The sequence below is a fragment of the Paralichthys olivaceus genome, chromosome 8 (genome assembly GCF_024713975.1).
Source record: "Paralichthys olivaceus isolate ysfri-2021 chromosome 8, ASM2471397v2, whole genome shotgun sequence".
Classification (NCBI taxonomy): domain Eukaryota; kingdom Metazoa; phylum Chordata; class Actinopteri; order Pleuronectiformes; family Paralichthyidae; genus Paralichthys; species Paralichthys olivaceus.
The window spans coordinates 390,001-408,902 of record NC_091100.1 but is presented as its reverse complement, the minus strand read 5'-3'; the positions used below and the strand labels follow the sequence as shown (position 1 = coordinate 408,902).

Sequence of the window (18,902 nt, the reverse complement as noted above, 5' to 3'; positions counted from 1 at the left end):
AAGGGGAGAGAGAGGAGGGATGGAGGAGGGATGGAGGAGAGGGAGAGAGAGGAGGGATGGAGGACAGGAAGAGAGAGGAGGGATGGAGGAGGGATGGAGGAGAGGGAGAGAGATAGAGAGGGTTAGAGAGAGAGAGAGGGAGGAGAGGGAGGAGGGATGGAGGAGAGGGAGAGAGAGGAGGGATGGAGGAGAGGAAGAGAGAGGAGGGATGGAGGAGAGGGAGAGAGAGGAGGGATGGAGGAGAGGGAGAGAGATAGAGAGGGTTAGAGAGAGAGAGAAAGGGAGAGAGAGGAGGGATGGAGGAGAGGGTGAGAGAGAGAGGGAGGAGAGGGAGGAGGGAGGGAGGAGAGGGAGAGAGAGGAGGGATGGAGGAGAGGGAGAGAGATAGAGAGGGTGAGAGAGAGAGAGAGGGAGGAGAGGGAGGAGGGAGGGAGGAGAGGGAGAGAGAGAGAGAGAAAGGGAGAGAGAGGAGGGATGGAGGAGAGGGAGAGAGAGGAGGGATGGAGGAGGGATGGAGGAGAGGGAAAGAGAGGAGGGATGGAGGAGAGGGAGAGAGATAGAGAGGGTTAGAGAGAGAGAGAAAGGGAGAGAGAGGAGGGATGGAGGAGAGGGTGAGAGAGAAAGGGAGAGAGAGGAGGGATGGAGGAGAGGGAGAGAGAGGGATGGAGGAGAGGGAGAGAGATAGAGAGGGTTAGAGAGAGAGAGAAGGGGAGAGAGAGGAGGGATGGAGGAGAGGGAGAGAGAGGAGGGATGGAGGAGGGATGGAGGAGAGGGAGAGAGAGGAGGGATGGAGGAGAGGGAGAGAGATAGAGAGGGTTAGAGAGAGAGAGAAAGGGAGAGAGAGGAGGGATGGAGGAGAGGGTGAGAGAGAGAGGGAGGAGAGGGAGGAGGGAGGGAGGAGAGGGAGAGAGAGGAGGGATGGAGGAGAGGGAGAGAGATAGAGAGGGTGAGAGAGAGAGAGAGGGAGGAGAGGGAGGAGGGAGGGAGGAGAGGGAGAGAGAGAGAGAGAAAGGGAGAGAGAGGAGGGATGGAGGAGAGGGAGAGAGAGGAGGGATGGAGGAGGGATGGAGGAGAGGGAAAGAGAGGAGGGATGGAGGAGAGGGAGAGAGATAGAGAGGGTTAGAGAGAGAGAGAAAGGGAGAGAGAGGAGGGATGGAGGAGAGGGTGAGAGAGAAAGGGAGAGAGAGGAGGGATGGAGGAGAGGGAGAGAGAGGGATGGAGGAGAGGGAGAGAGATAGAGAGGGTTAGAGAGAGAGAGAAGGGGAGAGAGAGGAGGGATGGAGGAGAGGGAGAGAGAGGAGGGATGGAGGAGGGATGGAGGAGAGGGAGAGAGAGGAGGGATGGAGGAGAGGGAGAGAGATAGAGAGGGTTAGAGAGAGAGAGAAAGGGAGAGAGAGGAGGGATGGAGGAGAGGGTGAGAGAGAGAGGGAGGAGAGGGAGGAGGGAGGGAGGAGAGGGAGAGAGAGGAGGGATGGAGGAGAGGGAGAGAGATAGAGAGGGTGAGAGAGAGAGAGAGGGAGGAGAGGGAGGAGGGAGGGAGGAGAGGGAGAGAGAGAGAGAGAAAGGGAGAGAGAGGAGGGATGGAGGAGAGGGAGAGAGAGGAGGGATGGAGGAGGGATGGAGGAGAGGGAAAGAGAGGAGGGATGGAGGAGAGGGAGAGAGATAGAGAGGGTTAGAGAGAGAGAGAAGGGGAGAGAGAGGAGGGATGGAGGAGAGGGAGAGAGAGGAGGGATGGAGGAGGGATGGAGGAGAGGGAAAGAGAGGAGGGATGGAGGAGAGGGAGAGAGATAGAGAGGGTTAGAGAGAGAGAGAAAGGGAGAGAGAGGAGGGATGGAGGAGAGGGTGAGAGAGAAAGGGAGAGAGAGGAGGGATGGAGGAGAGGGAGAGGAGGTTTTTAGTTTTCAAAATCTATCTGAACATGATGTTCACGTCATTCCTTCTGACTGACATGTCTCAGGACCTCACACTGAAGATCAACGTGACAAGACTGAACTTGTACAAAACAAAGTCCAACGGGAAAGTTAAAGTCTCACTGATGTCTCTCAGTGCGGACAAGTGGGACAGTGAGCAGCGCTTTCTGTCTCTGTCTCTCTGTCTCTCTCTCACTCTGTCTCTCTCTCTCTGTCTCTGTCTGTCTCTCTGTCTCTGTCTCTCTCTCACTCTCTCTCGCTCCTCCCTCTCTCTCACTCTGTCTCTCTCTCTCTGTCACTCTCTCACTCTGTCTCTCCCTCCCTCTCTCTCTCTCTCTGTCTCTCTCTCACTCTCTCTCGCTCCTCCCTGTCTCTCGCTCCTCTCTCTCTCTCTCTCTCTGTCTCTCTCTCTCTCTCTCTGTCTCTCTCTCTCGCTCCTCCCTCTCTCTCTCACTCTCTCTCGCTCCTCTCTCTCTCTCTCTCTCTGTCTCTGTCTCTCTCTCTCTCTCTCTCTGTCTCTCTCTCACTCTCTCTCGCTCCTCCCTCTCTCTCTCACTCTCTCTCGCTCCTCTCTCTCTCTCTCTCTCTGTCTCTCTCTCACTCTCTCTCGCTCCTCCCTCCCTCTCTCTCTCTCTCTCTCCCTCCCTGTCTCTCCCTCCCTGTCTCTCGCTCCCTGTCTCTCCCTCCTCCCTCGGAACTCAGATGGAGTGTTTGGATGAGGTTGTTTCCAGCCTCAGCTGGTCTCTGGTCTGCGGGGGGTTGCTCCACCTGTGGCACCAGACCTGGAGACAGACGGCTTACGGCCGCTACGTGTCCGCGGACAGGCGCTGCTGTTCGGCCAGACTGGGCTGGTTCCTGCAGGAGGTCCCGTCCTTCCTGCTGCCGCTGCTGCTGCCGCTGCTCACCGGGGATCCTGGCAGCGGGCCCGGGAGGACGCTGCTGCTCTGCACCTTCACGTTACATTACTTCCACAGGTAAACGACTTTACATCAAATGAAGTGACGTCGAGTAAAGAAACATTAAGTAACTCAGCAGCTGGTCTGGAAATGATCCGACTCTTAATCTGAACCTTGTGACTCAGTTTCAAACTAATCCGGTGTCACTCTGGGTTCAGAGTGTGTGGACATCATCACTGACACAGTTCACATGTTGGCCATGGAAATCTTAAATCCCAGGCACCTCAAGCAGCTCAACATGCAAGTGTCATAAAATAAGATAAGAGTAACTAAAATACTAATAACTTACACTAGTGCAAATGAAACAATAAGTACAGATGTCAGTACTAGTGCAATTTTTTAAAACATTATAAGGTGCAAATGCAGTGTGGAGGGGGAGGGGGAGGGCTTCGGCTGTGGACCTGTTCTCCCTGTAAGCAAACTGCAGGGGGTCCAGTGAGTCGGGGAGGGAGGAGGTGATGAACTGTTTGACTAACTGCTCAAAGCACTTCATGATGATGGGGGTGAGTGCAGCTGGGCGGTAGTCGTTGAGGCAGATGGTCTTTGTCTTTTTAGGGACTGGAATGATGGTGGACTCTTTGAGACAAGTGGGGACTCTAGAGTGGAGCAGTGACTTGTTGAAGATGCATGTGAACACCTCTGCCAGCTGAACTGCACACACCTTGAGAGCACGGCCAGGGATGCCGTCAGGCCCAGGAGCCCTAATGTGTGTTGATCTTTTTTAGGGATCTGCACACATCTGCACTGGTTAGAACCAGGGGGCAGGGGCCCTGAGCCTTCTGTACCTCCACAGCCGGGGTCTCTCAAAGCGTGCATAAAACGTGTTCAGTTCATCTGGGAGAGACGCACCACTTGTTGTTCTTTTATATTATAGTTTTTAGTCTAGACCACATGTTTCTAGCGTTGGAGCCCTTGTAGTCAGACTTTGTTCTTGTATTGTCTTTTAGCACTGCTAACAGCTCTCCGGAGCGCATTCCTGGAGTTCCTGTATTCATCCAAATCACCGGCGCTGTGCGCGACAGCCCGAGCTTTGAGTTTGGCTCGGACCTCGCCATTTATCCTCGTCTGTGTGTGTGTTGATGTCCTCCTCCTCGAACACACACCGCTCCGTGGAGCTGAAGCAGACTGCTCGGTCCAGTCTGGACTGTCCGTGTCACCGGTCGGAGAGTAAACGTGGTCCAGTGTATTTCCACCGCGCGTGGGGCAGCTGACGTGCTGATAGTGTTTCGGCAGGACTTTCTTCATGTTGCTGTTAAAATCGTCGGCCACAATAAATGCAGCCTCCGGCCTCGAAGTCTCTGTGCTGTCGATCACTCCGTGCAGCTCCTCCTGTGTTGTTGTCAGTGCGGCGGCACATACACTGCAGGTGGAGCCACAGGTGTAAACTCCCTCTGCAGGTAAAAAGGCCGACATCTGATCATGGTGTGCTCTAAGCTGGGAGAGCAGTCCGAAGAGATGATCTCCACATCTGAGCACCAGTTGTTGTCGATCTTAAAGCAGACACCCCCTCCCTTACTCTTCCCTGAGTTTAATGTCCGGTCCTGGCGATGAATGGAGAATCCGTGCGTCCTGGATCGAGGGGTCAAGCCAAGTCTCTTCATGTCCCGTGGAAACGCCATCCTGCTCCGGAGTTCATCCAGCTTATTATCCAGGGATTGGACATTAGCCAGAAGTAAGCTCGGTAGAGGAGGCCGGTTTGCGCGTTTCCTCAGCCGGACCAGGACCCCGGCCCGGGATCCTCCCCGTCTTTGTGTCCTGCGCCCCGCAGGTGAAGCGCCAACAGGTAACCACGGGTACGAGCCATTGTCTGGTCGCGGTGGTTTTTTGCTGTTTGCCAGCGACCTGATGAGTAGAAGTTGTTCTCTATCAGACTGAATGATCGGGCGGTGTCATGCTGCAAAAAAATTAAAAATAGACAGAAAAAGTACATGACGACACTAGAAATGAGGAGTTGGTGAGGAGCTCGGGACACGGCAGCCATCCTCGGCGCCATGACACTTTGGGAAAGGTGTTACAGTGTCCCAGTTCCTTCATAAGAGACGAGTGGTCTCCACTTTGTTTGGACCATGACACTTGAATTATAGTTGAAAGATCAGGAACTCCTGAAGCATCATGGGAGAGCGACCACCATGCTCCCAACACAGACATGAGAGAATCTGAGCTCAGGTCTCAGGTGGAGGCAGAAGCAGCTTGGTTCAGTTCACACGAGCTCGTTTCTGAAGTCAACGCTTTGTTTCTGAAATGATGGAAAGTGTCCTGAGGGAGTTTGACCAAGTTATTATGGTTATTGCTATTTGAATGATCATCATCAGGAGCTACAGATGAGCTGGACACTGTTGAACTGTTGTGTATTCAGACTCCTCTCCACTGAACAACTGCACCACTGTTGTCCACTGGTCAATAGTTCTAGTCACTCCGTCTCCATAGAGACAGACTCGTCTCTCATCACACCCATTATTCAACAAACACACGGAGGACAGGTCGAATTCAACCAAATATTCATCACACAAGTTCTGCTTTATTCACTTCCTGTTTTTATTACTAATGCTTCCTGTCAGTTGATTATGTGTCTCAGTTCAGACGCTGCATTTAAAGGGATAGTTCCTGAAAAATGAAACTATCTCCTCACCACTGTGATGGGGGGGGGGGGGGGCTTCACTGGCATCATGTTTTTAACCTGAATGTCTCTGGAATCCTCTGGAGAACAAGCGGAGCCCCTCTGACTGAAATCTGTTCTGCAGGAGTTTTATTTACGCCTTCCTGACCAGAGGCCGACCCATCCCCCTGAGAACAATCGTCTTTGCCGCCATCTTCTGCTCGCTCAATGGCTTCTTGCAGGGACACCACCTGCTGCACTGCGCCCGCTTTGATGACACGTGGCTGACCTACGCTCGTCTGGCGGCAGGTGAGTCGTGACAACACAACGACGCCTTCATGTTAAAGGTCAGTTTTATCACACAGTCACAGTCCAGGAAGACCCTGCTGACCTGAGATCAGCTGCTCATGGTCACATGATAACGTGTCACTTCCTGTTTGCAGGTTTCCTTCTGTTTGTTGTCGGTCTGAGCATCAACATCCACAGTGACCACATCCTGCGCAGCCTCAGGAAACCTGGAGAGGTCGTCTACAGGATCCCCCACGGTACTCAAGACCTCGGAGCAGGATCCCTCCAGATCCAGATCTACACCAGATCTAAACCAGATCCACACCAGATCTAAACCTGATCCACACCAGATTCACACCAGATCTAAACCAGATCCACACCAGATCTGAACCAGATCCACACCAGATCTGAACCAGATCTAAACCTGATCCACACCAGATTCACACCGGATCCACACCAGATCTAAACCGGTTACTGGTGTAATCAAGCTTCACTCCAGATCCACTGTTGATTATTGAAGGACATGAACCTGAGCTCACTGTGGCATCACTTCTTCTCTCAGGGGGGATGTTTGAGTTCGTGTCGGGGGCGAACTTCTTCGGTGAGATCGTGGAGTGGTGTGGTTATGCCGTCGCCGTGTCGTCTTTACCAACCTTCGCCTTCGCTTTCTTCACGATCTGCTCCATTGGGCCCAGAGCGTACCACCACCACAGGTAGGACACGCCAACCATCATGAGCTGGGTACAATGTGTACCGACTGTTGTGTAGTCATGTTGTGTAGACATGTTGTGTGGTCATGTTGTGTAGACATGTTGTGTGGACATGTTGTGTGGTCATGTTGTGTAGTCATGTTGTGTAGACATGTTGTGTGGTCATGTTGTGTAGACATGTTGTGTAGTCATGTTGTGTGGTCATGTTGTGTAGTCATGTTGTGTGGTCATGTTGTGTAGTCATGTTGTGTACACATGTTGTGTACACATGTTGTGTAGACATGTTGTGTAGACATGTTGTGTAGTCGTGTTGTGTAGACATGTTGTGTGGTCATGTTGTGTAGTCATGTTGTGTAGTCGTGTTGTGTAGTCATGTTGTGTAGTCGTGTTGTGTAGACATGTTGTGTAGTCGTGTTGTGTAGACATGTTGTGTGGTCATGTTGTGTAGTCATGTTGTGTGGTCATGTTGTGTAGTCATGTTGTGTAGTCGTGTTGTGTAGACATGTTGTGTAGACATGTTGTGTAGTCATGTTGTGTGGTCATGTTGTGTAGTCATGTTGTGTGGTCATGTTGTGTAGTCATGTTGTGTAGTCAGTGTGTGTAGCAGATTGTCGACTCGTTCACAACAACAGGAACATGTGGGGACATTCAGGCGAGGGGCGGAGCCTGTAGAGCAGCAGGAGGCGGGACATGACGTCTAAACTGTGTAAAGATCTTATGTACAGTCTATGGTAAAGATCAGTGTTGTTGTTTGTGTTCTTCAGTTTCAAGGTTCCAGATGTTTTCTCTCATGGACTCACTCTGACATCTTACAGATGTTTTAGTGGAGGCTGCAGGAGAAGATCCAGAACATGTGCAGAGACACTGACTCAGACTTTAGTTGTAGGTGATGTTTCACTCAGATGTCTCCTCTGTCTGCAGATACTACAGGAGGAGGTTTGAGGACTACCCTCGCTGCAGGAAAGCTCTGATCCCGTTCATACTGTGATGACAGAGGAGAGTGAAACCTCTCAGCTGAGCTGCACCGACACAAAGCAAAGTGATGAATAGAAATACACAGCACATCTCTTGTATGTGTAAACTTGCTTGGCAATAAAACCTGATTCTGATTCTGTTTCAAATCCTGAACCTTATTCTTTAAATACAGTCAGTGTTTATTGTTATATATCACAACTGACCCTCTTACACACATATATATATATATATATACATATATATATATATATATATACTCTCACCAGCCACTTTATTAGGTACACCTTGCTAGTACTGGTTCGGACCCTTTGTCTTTGTCTGTCTCAGTGTGTGCCATGTTTCCCTGTACAGTTAATATATATATATATGTATATACTCTCACAGGCCACTTTATGAGGTACACCTTGCTAGTACTGGTTTGGACCCTTTGTCTTTGTCTGTCTCAGTGTGTGCCATGTTTCCCTGTACAGTTAATATATATATATATGTATATACTCTCACAGGCCACTTTATGAGGTACACCTTGCTAGTACTGGTTCGGACCCTTTGCCTTCAGAACTGCTTTAATTCTTCGTAGCACAGATTCAACAAGGTGTTGGAAACATCCCTCACAGATTTGGTTCATGTTGAACTGACAGCATCACACAGTTGCTGCAGATTTGTCGGCTGCACATCCACGATGTGAATCTCCTGCTCCTCCACCTCCCAGAGGTTCTCGACTGGAGCACAGTGACCTCACTGTCATGAGAAACCAGTTTGAGAAGATCTTTGTGACATGGTGCCTTCTCCTGCTGGGAGGAGCCATCACAAGATGGGTGTGGTCATAAAGGGATGGACATGGTCATCCCCCACACATTACACCTCCACCAGCCTGAACCTTGATACGAGGACGGATCCACGCTTTCATGTCGTTTACACCAAATTCTGACCATGAATGAAATCGAGACTCATCAGACCAGGCAACGATTTCCAATCTTCTAATATCCAGTTCTGAGTCTGTGAACGTTTGCAACACTGTTAGCTGCTGGTGAGTGCACGCGCACACACACGCGCTTCAGGTCAGCAGGTGCAGCTGTTAGCTTAGCTCTGATTCATCCCCTGGTCCCTCTCTCTCACACCTGTGTCACCTGGTCTCTCTCTCTCCTCTACATGTTGTGTAGACATGTTGTGTAGACGTGTTGTGTAGTCATGTTGTGTAGACATGTTGTGTAGTCATGTTGTGTAGACATGTTGTTTAGACATGTTGTGTAGACATGTTGTGTAGACATGTTGTGTAGTCATGTTGTGTAGACATGTTGTGTAGTCATGTTGTGTAGACATGTTGTGTAGTCATGTTGTGTAGACATGTTGTGTGGACATGTTGTGTAGACATGTTGTGTAGTCATGTTGTGTAGACATGTTGTGTAGTCATGTTGTGTAGACATGTTGTGTAGTCATGTTGTGTAGACATGTTGTGTGGACATGTTGTGTAGACATGTTGTGTAGTCATGTTGTGTAGACATGTTGTGTAGTCAGTGTTTCACGACTCGTTCACAACAACAGGAACACGTGGGGACATTCAGGTGAGGGGTGGAGCCTGTAGAGCAGCAGGAGGCGGGACATGGCGTCTAAACTCTGCTGTGTAAAGATCAGTGTTGTTGTTTACAGCTCGTCCACACGGCGTCGGCCCTCATCACCAAAACATCTGGAACGTCCTCGTCTGTCCAAGTGGACGTCTTCGTCTTCTATGTGTACGGCTCCTCTTCTTCATCCTGGGACATCTCCAGAACATTTTTGTAAAGTTTTTATTACCTACATTTGTTCGATGTTACAAAAACTATTACATGTTGAATGAATATAAAGAGAATGAGACGAAGAGACTCAGCTCGTCAGCCTCGGCCCCCAGGGGCCACAGCTCTGTGAGGAGCGATGGTCTGTGTCAACGTTGTGTTCAATAAAACAAGGACGTAAAATCAATCGACATTTAGATGATAATACACTTTGTTCAAGATCTTTATGGATTATGTTAATTGTTATTTCTTTCAAGGACCTTTTTTAAACATGAACCTGAGAGACATTAAAACACATCTCCTCCTCTGCGGTTTACGTTACTGCCACAGGTTGAATGTGATTAAGAACAGTTTGATTAAGATTAATATTAAAAGGGATTAAAAACCAAAGTAAAATCCGCAACAACCAGAATCTCTTACTGTACCATCCTGTTACTGAGGGTTAATCTGTCTTTTATCTGATTTTGGAGTGAAACTGTTGATTCTGGGGGAAATTTCACATCCATCACTGCAGAATAGAAAACAATTGGTGTCACACCTATAGATACATATATATATATATATATATATATTTATACATATATATGTATCTATGTATGTATCTATGGTATGTGTGTGTATATATATATATACATAAATAGATATGTCATTTAATGACATGAGGTTTGAAGAGTTATTGTTTCGAACAAACATTAATTATTCATTCATTGAACTCTGTCTCTGTAACTGATTATTGAAGTTTGTAAATTAAACCGTTTTAAAAATGTCCCTTTAATAAGTTTGTTCTTTAAATATCCTCCGTGTCTCGCCGGCGGTACTCACAGTGAGCTGCCCGGGCTAACAGCCTCTCCTCCGGCTCTGTCTTGTTCGTGGAGTCGGTTAGCATCAATGCTAGGCTAATGCTAGCGGTTAGCATACACCGGGAAGAGATGAGCCAATCAGAGGCCGAAGAGGGGGCGGGTCTTCGTCCACCATTGCAGCGCGCGTATCTTTCAACGTAACTTAAACCGGAATTGACGTACGTTGGATATCTTGCGGAAATATCCACAACAAACATGGCGGACGGTGAGTTCATTGTTAAACATGGTTTCACGCTTTTCGCCGCTTTGTTGCTTTTCTCGTGTTTCTGTTTGTTTGCTGCGAGTTTCCGGTTTGATGACTCGTATTTTATAAAACACACGAGTCGGTTTAACCGGTCAACGATGATTATTTACCGGGTGCAGCACGTTAACGGGATGCTAAGCTAACTTAGCGCTCACAAGGCACCGAGCAGCGCGAGCGACATGACAGGAAAGATTGGAATAAAGAAAAGTTCAAAGACATTTGATGAAGAAAAAACTGCTGCAGCTCCTGGTTAGTTAGTGACCTGTGGTTAGTTAGTGACCTGTGGTTAGTTAGTGACCTGTGGTTAGTTAGGGGTTAGTTAGTGACCTGTGGTTAGTTAGTGACCTGTGGTTAGTTAGTGACCTGTGGTTAGTTAGTGACCTGTGGCCAGTTAGTGACCTGTGGTTAGTTAGTGACCTGTGGTTAGTTAGGGGTTAGTCAGTGACCTGTGGTTAGTTAGTGACCTGTGGTTAGTTAGTGACCTGTGGCCAGTTAGTGACCTGTGGCCAGTTAGTGACCTGTGGTTAGTTAGTGACCTGTGGTTAGTTAGGGGTTAGTTAGTGACCTGTGGTTAGTTAGTGACCTGTGGTTAGTTAGTGACCTGTGGTTAGTTAGGGGTTAGTTAGTGACCTGTGGTTAGTTAGTGACCTGTGGTTAGTTAGTGACCTGTGGTTAGTTAGGGGTTAGTTAGTGACCTGTGGTTAGTTAGTGACCTGTGGTTAGTTAGTGACCTGTGGTTAGTTAGGGGTTAGTTAGTGACCTGTGCTTAGTTAGGGGTTAGTCAGTGACCTGTGCTTAGTTAGTGACCTGTGGTTAGATAGTGACTTGTGCTTAGTGACCTGTGGTTAGTCAGTGACTTGTGCTTAGTGACCTGTGGTTAGTTAGTGACCTGTGGTTAGTTAGTGACCTGTGGTTAGTTAGTGACCTGTGGCCAGTTAGTGACCTGTGGCCAGTTAGTGACCTGTGGTTAGTTAGTGACCTGTGGTTAGTTAGGGGTTAGTTAGTGACCTGTGGTTAGTTAGTGACCTGTGGTTAGTTAGTGACCTGTGGTTAGTTAGGGGTTAGTTAGTGACCTGTGGTTAGTTAGTGACCTGTGGTTAGTTAGTGACCTGTGGTTAGTTAGGGGTTAGTTAGTGACCTGTGGTTAGTTAGTGACCTGTGGTTAGTTAGTGACCTGTGGTTAGTTAGGGGTTAGTTAGTGACCTGTGCTTAGTTAGGGGTTAGTCAGTGACCTGTGCTTAGTTAGTGACCTGTGGTTAGATAGTGACTTGTGCTTAGTGACCTGTGGTTAGTCAGTGACTTGTGCTTAGTGACCTGTGGTTAGTTAGTGACCTGTGGTTAGTTAGTGACCTGTGGCCAGTTAGTGACCTGTGGTTAGTTAGGGGTTAGTTAGTGACCTGTGGTTAGTTAGTGACCTGTGGCCAGTTAGTGACCTGTGGTTAGTTAGTGACCTGTGGTTAGTTAGGGGTTAGTTAGTGACCTGTGCTTAGTTAGGGGTTAGTCAGTGACCTGTGCTTAGTTAGTGACCTGTGGTTAGATAGTGACTTGTGCTTAGTGACCTGTGGTTAGTCAGTGACCTGTGCTTAGTTAGTGACCTGTGGTCAGTCAGTGATAAAATAACTACTCACATCATGTTCTTCATGAAGACAAAGCTCCGGTCTAAATTTGTGAAACGACCATTGAGTGAAATGTGAGGACGTTGTGTTTCTACAGATGTTCAGCAGCGTTGACACGTTTCTTCTTCACTCTGTGAAAATCAACTGGAAATGTAACTGACTTTGTTTTCAGATCACACAGACGCAGACCAGTCCATGGAGGGACAAACACCAGTGAGTAACACACATGATTCAGTGTCAGCTCAGCTCAGAAGATGTTTACAGTGACATCTGAGACTCCATGCACACGCCTGACACACGTCACATGACCGGTCACCTACACTGGTCATGTGATGTAAACAGGAAGTAGATGGTCTCCTCTGCAGTTGGTTGCTTAGTAACAGAACCTGCTCTGAAGGAGGAGCAGTGATGGTGAAGAGTCAGAGCAGAGATTTCTTTTCTCTGAGCGACGACGAGGTGGAACTGTTCCTGACAGGAAGTGTTAGCGACGCTTTGTGTTCACCGCTGGTAGTCGAGTCACGTGACTGATGAGAACCAATCACAAGAGAATGTGTGCGTCATTGTTTACTAAAGTCTCAGTTTGTGTTCAGACTAAAACACAAAACCAGAGTTTCAAACTGAAACGAGCCACTGTGAAATAAATATTGATCATTTATTTAAGATTCTTCTTATCAGCTTTATGTTTTTATATAAACTCAGTGAACATGAATCCTCCTGCAGGTTTCTGAAAACCCTCACACAGAGTACGCCCTGACGGAAAACATCCAGGTAACACACACACACACACACACACACACACACACACACAGTGTAATGAGTAGTGAAGGCCAGACTCCCAGCATGCTTTGCTGCTTCTCTTCCTCAGAGGACGGTGGAGAACGAGAAGGCGATTGCAGAGAAGATCTCGAAGCAGAAGGTGGATCTGCAGGCGCTGCCGACCAGAGCGTACCTGGACCAGACCGTGGTGCCCATCCTGCTGCAGGGCCTGTCGGTGCTCTCCAAGGAGAGGTCAGCTACACTCCTGTTGTTACTTTGACTGTCTCCCACATTATTCCGTCACAAAGCGTCTGTGACAGAAGAGCGTGGTCAGGTTGCACTACATCGTCAGCTGTGTGTCACAGGTTGAACACAGCTTGATACATAGAGAAGACCCACGTGATCAGTTTGTCACGGTGCAGTTCTGGTAACTCTGCGTCTTCATCTCAGACGTTTCTATGACGACGGATCTGCTCCAGTTAAAACTCGACTCTTAAACATGACATCTCACTCTGACTTCATCTCATTTATTATTTTTTCTCTCTTTTCTCTTTCAGACCTCCGAACCCGATCGAGTACCTTGCTGCGTTCCTGCTGAAGAACAAGTCTCAGTTTGAAGAGAGAAACTGACTCGTCTCATTTCCTGTTTGTTCATGAACTGTTGTTTTTTTTATTTTATCACAATAAACATGTTGATGTGAAAGGGAAGCTGCTGCTTTGGGCTTTTATTCTGAAGGAATGAAAAACAGGTTTGCGTATGGTATCCATCCATGAGTGAAGTGTGGTTAGCTTAGCATAAAGACTAGAAGCAGTTGGAAAGTGTTAGCATAACATCACGAGTGCTGGAATGCAAGCGGTTGAGGGCAGAGGAATACAAAAAAAGTTAACTGACCTTAGTGAAGAGTGCACAGAGTGAAACTGTTGACCGTCACGCTCAGTTTACCAAAGCTTCAGTAAAGTTCTGTCTCTGCCACAGATTTCTGTCACATTCTATTTGAGTCAATAGTTTTCAAAACAAATATACATTAACGAGAACATTTTATTTTTCATGGAATGAAATTTATTTTCAATGAGGAAAGTTTATCAGAAAATATAGTGAAAGTATCATCAGTAATAGAGAAAAGTCACAATATGACAAAACTATTTCGAAAACGTTTTTCATTTTGATAATTTGAGAAAAAGCTGAATTATTCACGTCAGTTATTTTTCACCAGGTCTGAATGTTGCACATTTAAAATGACTTCTGCCCGTGCTATTGATCGGCATTAACAATTTAAAGCTACAATAACCAAAGTTCGTCCACTAGAGGGCAGAGTAACTTCTTGATTTTACAACAAAACAAAATCAAACATTGCACCTGAATAACTTCCTGCAATATATAAAGACTCCGCCCAACAGCCACGCCCCCCCAGCCAGTTTGCTGCACTTATAAAGTTTATACATAAAGTTTATTTCAACAGTTACAGAAACTGATATTTTACCAACGAATAAAATAAAAGAAGTGAATCTCTCAAATTAAAAACCTGTAGTGTCAACAGTTTGACATTGAACAAAAGTTTAGACGACGTCCAACCCTCCTCAGGTCGACTCTTCACAGGCGAATCCAAACATACATGATAGTTGATTTTTGGATAAATAGACATTTAGTTTTATTTGCAATATTATTGTTCAGTCAAACCACAAATTTTATTCTTCACTGGATGTTGTAAAATATTAATTTGGCTGAAATGACCCTTTAACTAAACCATTCCATTAAATGTATTGATGAGTCTAATTACTATGATTTTCTCAAACATCAGTTTGTGACAAACTGAGTCATCTGAGACGCTGGAACCAAAACTAAACACAATAAAAAATAACAAATAAAATCAAACAGATCCTAATAAATTAATGTGTTTAAATCTATTAAACAATGAATTTATTTTTAATATTTGAAACTGATCTGATCTTGGATCAGAGTCTCGTCTGTTAACATAGAAATATTGAGTTTTTATTCTGACCTGAAGCAGATAAACTTCTCTGAACCTGGTTTGATTATTTTAAACCAGTTTTTTATTTTTCAAACACTTTTCAAATAAAACAGTAACAATCGTTTCGAGCCTGTTGAAGAAAAATTCACCTTAAATGCAGTCGAACATTAAAATGCAGCGTCTGATTTTAAAACTGACGCAACACAAATGTTTGACTGTGATTGACAGGAGCGTCGGCCAATCAGCTGACTCCACACACAAGGTCAGATGAAGGATTTAAGGCGGACCTTTAAACGTCCACTCAGCAGCTGATGTTTGTTCCTGACGCCCAGGAGCTGCCTCTGCCTGTTACATCACTTCCTGTGTTCATCGAGAAACAGGCGGCCGGCACAGGAAGTCTTCTGTCTGCGAAGAGCTGCGGACGCAAGGGGACGAGGAGGAGGAAGGTGAGGTGGGCGGGGCTTGGTCTCAGATGTAGAACTGATGAGCGGCCAGGTTGTCCATGAACGGCTGAACCAGGAAGTCGGTGGAGAAGTAGAAGACGAGGCCGAAGGTGATGGAGATGGGCAGCGCCGGCAGAGCTTTCTTAAAGATGGCCAACAGCAGCAGAGTCAGACACAAACCCTGAGGAACACGTACACCTCGTCAGTAGTCCGCCAATATGTCCGCATCATCGAGATGTCACAGGGAACAGTCGAACAGACGAGCTTCTAAACGAGCAGAGTCTGATGCTAACACATTTTTAAATAACGACTTACGATGAGAATGGCAACGAAGCAGGCGAGTGTCGTGTTCCAGTCGCCGCCGGTCGCTGCAGCTTTTCCAACCAGAACGCTGTAGAAGATGAAATCACCGAGGCCAAGCTTCACCCCCCCTACACACACACACACACACACACACACACACACACACACACACACACACACACACACACACACACACACACACACACACACACACACACACACACACACACACACACACACACACTTTATTCCGTGAGGCTGAAGAGCTTTGATTTTGATTTGAAACACTTCATGAACTCACTGTCCTCCTCCAGCTCGTCTTCTGGAAACGTCCGAGACTGTCGCATCTCAGGCTCCACCTCCCTGCCACTATGCCCCACCTCCTCATCTGATGAAGAAAATGGCGTCGGAGTGGCAGAGTTCATTCAATTAACTGGTAACAAGGTCGTACAGGTCGTAAAGTTGCACAGTCAAAGTCGTACAGTCGTCCTGTCTTTCCGTGTCCAAATTCTCATTTCCCATGATTCCCTGTGACTGAGCAGTTGTTGTCTGTTATATTGTACCTGATTCGTGGTCGGAGCGTTGAGCGTCCATCGGGCTCGCCATCCCCACTGTCCACATCATGGCAGCTAAACACACACGATCAATACGATTACTGAGTCATCATTTCCTGCTCAGTATTCTCTCTCTATAGAACTGTGTGATCACTTCTGGTTATTGATCATCGGACATGTGATGGACTCACAGGAGTAGATGAGGGCGGGGAAGATGGGCTCGTTGCGCTCCTGAGCCGTCTCCACCAACATCCTGAGAGGACCTTTAGGAGACAGGACGGCCACAAGATCTGCAACAACACAAACAACCTGAGCAAAGCATGATGGGAAGGCTGACACAGGAACCAGACATGATGAATTAGAGCTCAAAGGAAACGCAGCGTTTACTTCCTGCTCACAGAGGAAACCATGTGACCGGGACATTAACAACGAGAGCTGAGGCAGAGTCGCTGTTTCTCATTGGTCGGCTGCAGGAGCACATTCGTCATTCAGCTCATTTTGGTTGATTTTGGCGCCTCTGTGGACACCCCCACCTGCACCCATTGGACAGTACCAGCTGTCAATCACACTGTGGTCTCCACCCCCAACACATCAGTGCTTTCTGGTCCGTTTGACTCGAAATGATCTTAATTAATAAACGAACATCAGCTGTTTGAAGACGACTGAGACAAAAACTCCTGAGGACAAAGTTCACTGACGTTAGAAAGAGAGGAGACGTTTTCTACAGAAACTACCAGAGGAGACGTTTTCTACAGAAACTACCAGAGGAGACGTTTTCTACAGAAACTACCAGAGGAGACGTTTCTACAGAAACTACCAGAGGAGACGTTTCTACAGAAACTACCAGAGGAGACGTTTTCTACAGAAACTACCAGAGGAGACGTTTTCTACAGAAACTACCAGAGGAGACGTTTTCTATACAAACTACCAGAGGAGACGTTTTCTACACAAACTACCAGAGGAGACGTTTTCTACAGAAACTACCAGAGGAGACGTTTTCTACAGAAACTACCAGAGGAGACGTTTTCTATACAAACTACCAGAGGAGACGTTTTCTATACAAACTACCAGAGGAGACGTTTTCTATACAAACTACCAGAGGAGACGTTTTCTACAGAAACTACCAGAGGAGACGTTTTCTACACAAACTACCAGAGGAGACGTTTTCTACAGAAACTACCAGAGGAGACGTTTTCTATAGAAACTACCAGAGGAGACGTTTTCTACAGAAACTACAAGAGGAGACGTTTTCTACAGAAACTACCAGAGGAGACGTTTTCTACAGAAACTACCAGAGGAGACGTTTTCTATAGAAACTACCAGAGGAGACGTTTTCTACAGAAACTACCAGAGGAGACGTTTTCTACAGAAACTACCAGAGGAGACGTTTTCTATTGAAACTACCAGAGGAGACGTTTTCTACAGAAACTACCAGAGGAGACGTTTTCTACAGAAACTACCAGAGGAGACGTTTTCTACAGAAACTACCAGAGGAGACGTTTTCTACAGAAACTACCAGAGGAGACGTTTTCTATTGAAACTACCAGAGGAGACGTTTTCTATACAAACTACCAGAGGAGACGTTTTCTATACAAACTACCAGAGGAGACGTTTTCTATACAAACTACCAGAGGAGACGTTTCTACAGAAACTACCAGAGGAGACGTTTTCTATACAAACTACCAGAGGAGACGTTTCTACAGAAACTACCAGAGGAGACAACATTTCCCAGGATTCATTGCACCTCAGTTTTTTTCAAAGAGGACATGACGGTGCCAACAACAAGAGTTTACACGTTTAAACAGCGGTAAGTTGGTGACACACAGAAATCCTGTGGACCAGAGCGTCACATTTCAGTTCGGCCATCACGGTCTACATGGCTTGTGAAGGAGGCGGTCCCTGGATTTGGACACGCCCATGATGTTTTAATACTAATATGAATAATAATTTATATTCGAACACAGCCGCTTTTACCAACACCAACTGTTGAAGGTTATTTGATGATGAAGAAAACCTACTGATCAAACAGTCTCAGAGACGCTCAGGGACCCACCGTAGACAGAGATGGCTCCCAGGATGACCCAGGCCGACCACTCCGGCAGGTATTTGATGAAGACGAGGGCCATAAGGGCGCTGATCAGGATGAGGTAGGCCTGCTGCAGCGGGAGCGGCCCCTTCCAGTGGATGCAGATCATCCCCACGGCCCCGAAGTTCCAGATGATCACTCCCACCGTCGGGTAGTCCACTGCCAAGTTGTACGTCTTAAACACTTCACTGAAAAAAACAGGTGTTTTCATGTTTCAGCTGAGCACGCTCTGCGTTCACTGACTGAGGTGTGAAGAACGTTATGAGTGAAACTGACCCGAGGTACATGAAGCTGAACCAGAAGAGCAGCATGAGGGAGGAGAGGATGAGCCAGCCATGGATGAACTGAACAGATCACAGTTACATTAACGTTCAGGAAACAACCAGAACAACCAGGACCAAACAAAATGGCGTCTGTCAGTGACACTGACGCCTCGACTTGCCGGCTTTCTGACCTTGTAGCAGCGATACTTGTAGAGAACGACCAGGAAAATGGTCATGACCACGATCACGCTGATCATGATGATGGTGTTGAGAACGGAATTGAGGAGCCGGCGGCCGACAGACGCGGTGTTCTCTGTGAAGGGCGTGTAGATCCTGCGGGGACAAACATCACGGTTAGCTGTGAGCAGCAGCAGCGTCCTGCAGGTGCCAGTTGAGTCGTGGACCTACAGCTGCTGGTCCGTCTTCTCTGTGTAGAAGCTGACCGACTTGATGGTAGCGACCACCACCACCATGCAGAGGGTGACGGGGATGAACAGCATGATGACGTGCTTGGCGCCGTACTTCAGAGTCAGCTCCTCGTCGTCTGCGTCCACCTCCTGATCTGAGCCTCCCCCATCACCACAGCCTTCCACGGCCGCTGGA

The 18,902-nt window shown here is 47.4% G+C and overlaps 3 protein-coding genes and 1 long non-coding RNA gene across 6 annotated transcripts in view; 2 read left to right on the top strand and 2 right to left on the bottom strand.

The window, feature by feature from the left end:
• Window positions 1-2,265: 2,265 nt before the first annotated feature.
• srd5a2a (steroid-5-alpha-reductase, alpha polypeptide 2a) lies at window positions 2,266-9,970 on the top strand. 2 transcript variants are annotated; one of them, XM_069529611.1, is made up of 5 exons: window positions 2,266-2,884; window positions 5,608-5,771; window positions 5,906-6,007; window positions 6,313-6,463; window positions 7,382-7,581. In XM_069529611.1, exons 1-5 carry the CDS (start codon window positions 2,613-2,615, stop codon window positions 7,446-7,448), a joined length of 756 nt encoding a protein of 251 aa, XP_069385712.1. In that variant the 5' UTR covers window positions 2,266-2,612; the 3' UTR covers window positions 7,449-7,581. The 2 variants fall into 2 exon arrangements, with proteins under 2 accessions (XP_069385712.1, XP_069385711.1); XM_069529610.1 differs by lacking the exon at window positions 7,382-7,581 and adding an exon at window positions 9,083-9,970 and having other exon boundaries at window positions 2,471-2,884.
• A 78-nt stretch (window positions 9,971-10,048) lies between these two features.
• On the top strand, window positions 10,049-13,388 carry dpy30 (dpy-30 histone methyltransferase complex regulatory subunit). The gene is made up of 5 exons (XM_020112415.2): window positions 10,049-10,269; window positions 12,097-12,137; window positions 12,645-12,692; window positions 12,790-12,932; window positions 13,238-13,388. The coding sequence occupies exons 1-5, from the start codon at window positions 10,260-10,262 to the stop codon at window positions 13,308-13,310; spliced, it is 315 nt and encodes a 104-aa protein (XP_019967974.1). The 5' UTR covers window positions 10,049-10,259; the 3' UTR covers window positions 13,311-13,388.
• Window positions 11,596-11,921, bottom strand: LOC138411086 (uncharacterized). Its single transcript, XR_011243732.1, has 3 exons — window positions 11,868-11,921; window positions 11,789-11,835; window positions 11,596-11,705 (listed from the first exon to the last, which is right to left on the bottom strand). It is a non-coding gene; the product is annotated as an uncharacterized lncRNA (long non-coding RNA).
• Window positions 13,389-13,717: 329 nt separating the features above from the next.
• The window catches only part of psen2 (presenilin 2), a 6,168-nt gene continuing 983 nt past the window's right edge, over window positions 13,718-18,902 (bottom strand). For both annotated transcript variants that reach the window (XM_069529596.1, XM_069529597.1), the window contains exons 3-11: window positions 18,708-18,902; window positions 18,491-18,632; window positions 18,313-18,380; window positions 18,004-18,224; window positions 16,142-16,240; window positions 15,960-16,025; window positions 15,698-15,784; window positions 15,409-15,524; window positions 13,718-15,274 (exon numbers count right to left, since the gene is read on the bottom strand). The exon at window positions 18,708-18,902 is cut by the window's right edge and continues 23 nt beyond it. In XM_069529596.1, the coding sequence (XP_069385697.1) occupies window positions 15,119-15,274; window positions 15,409-15,524; window positions 15,698-15,784; window positions 15,960-16,025; window positions 16,142-16,240; window positions 18,004-18,224; window positions 18,313-18,380; window positions 18,491-18,632; window positions 18,708-18,902 (1,150 nt within the window). In that variant the 3' untranslated portion in view covers window positions 13,718-15,118. The remainder of the gene's footprint in view (window positions 15,275-15,408; window positions 15,525-15,697; window positions 15,785-15,959; window positions 16,026-16,141; window positions 16,241-18,003; window positions 18,225-18,312; window positions 18,381-18,490; window positions 18,633-18,707) is intronic.

What these genes read in the sequence shown, in the direction of transcription:
- srd5a2a (XM_069529610.1), top strand. Translation starts at nt 2,613, where the DNA reads ATGGAGTGTTTGGATGAGGTTGTTTCCAGCCTCAGCTGGTCTCTGGTC. An exon ending in CTACGCTCGTCTGGCGGCAG is followed by an intron (nt 5,772 to 5,905) that starts GTGAGTCGTGAC and finishes TCCTGTTTGCAG; the next exon opens with GTTTCCTTCTGTTTGTTGTC. An exon ending in CGTCTACAGGATCCCCCACG is followed by an intron (nt 6,008 to 6,312) that starts GTACTCAAGACC and finishes TTCTTCTCTCAG; the next exon opens with GGGGGATGTTTGAGTTCGTG.
- dpy30 (XM_020112415.2), top strand. An exon ending in CCATGGAGGGACAAACACCA is followed by an intron (nt 12,138 to 12,644) that starts GTGAGTAACACA and finishes ATCCTCCTGCAG; the next exon opens with GTTTCTGAAAACCCTCACAC. An exon ending in CCCTGACGGAAAACATCCAG is followed by an intron (nt 12,693 to 12,789) that starts GTAACACACACA and finishes TCTCTTCCTCAG; the next exon opens with AGGACGGTGGAGAACGAGAA.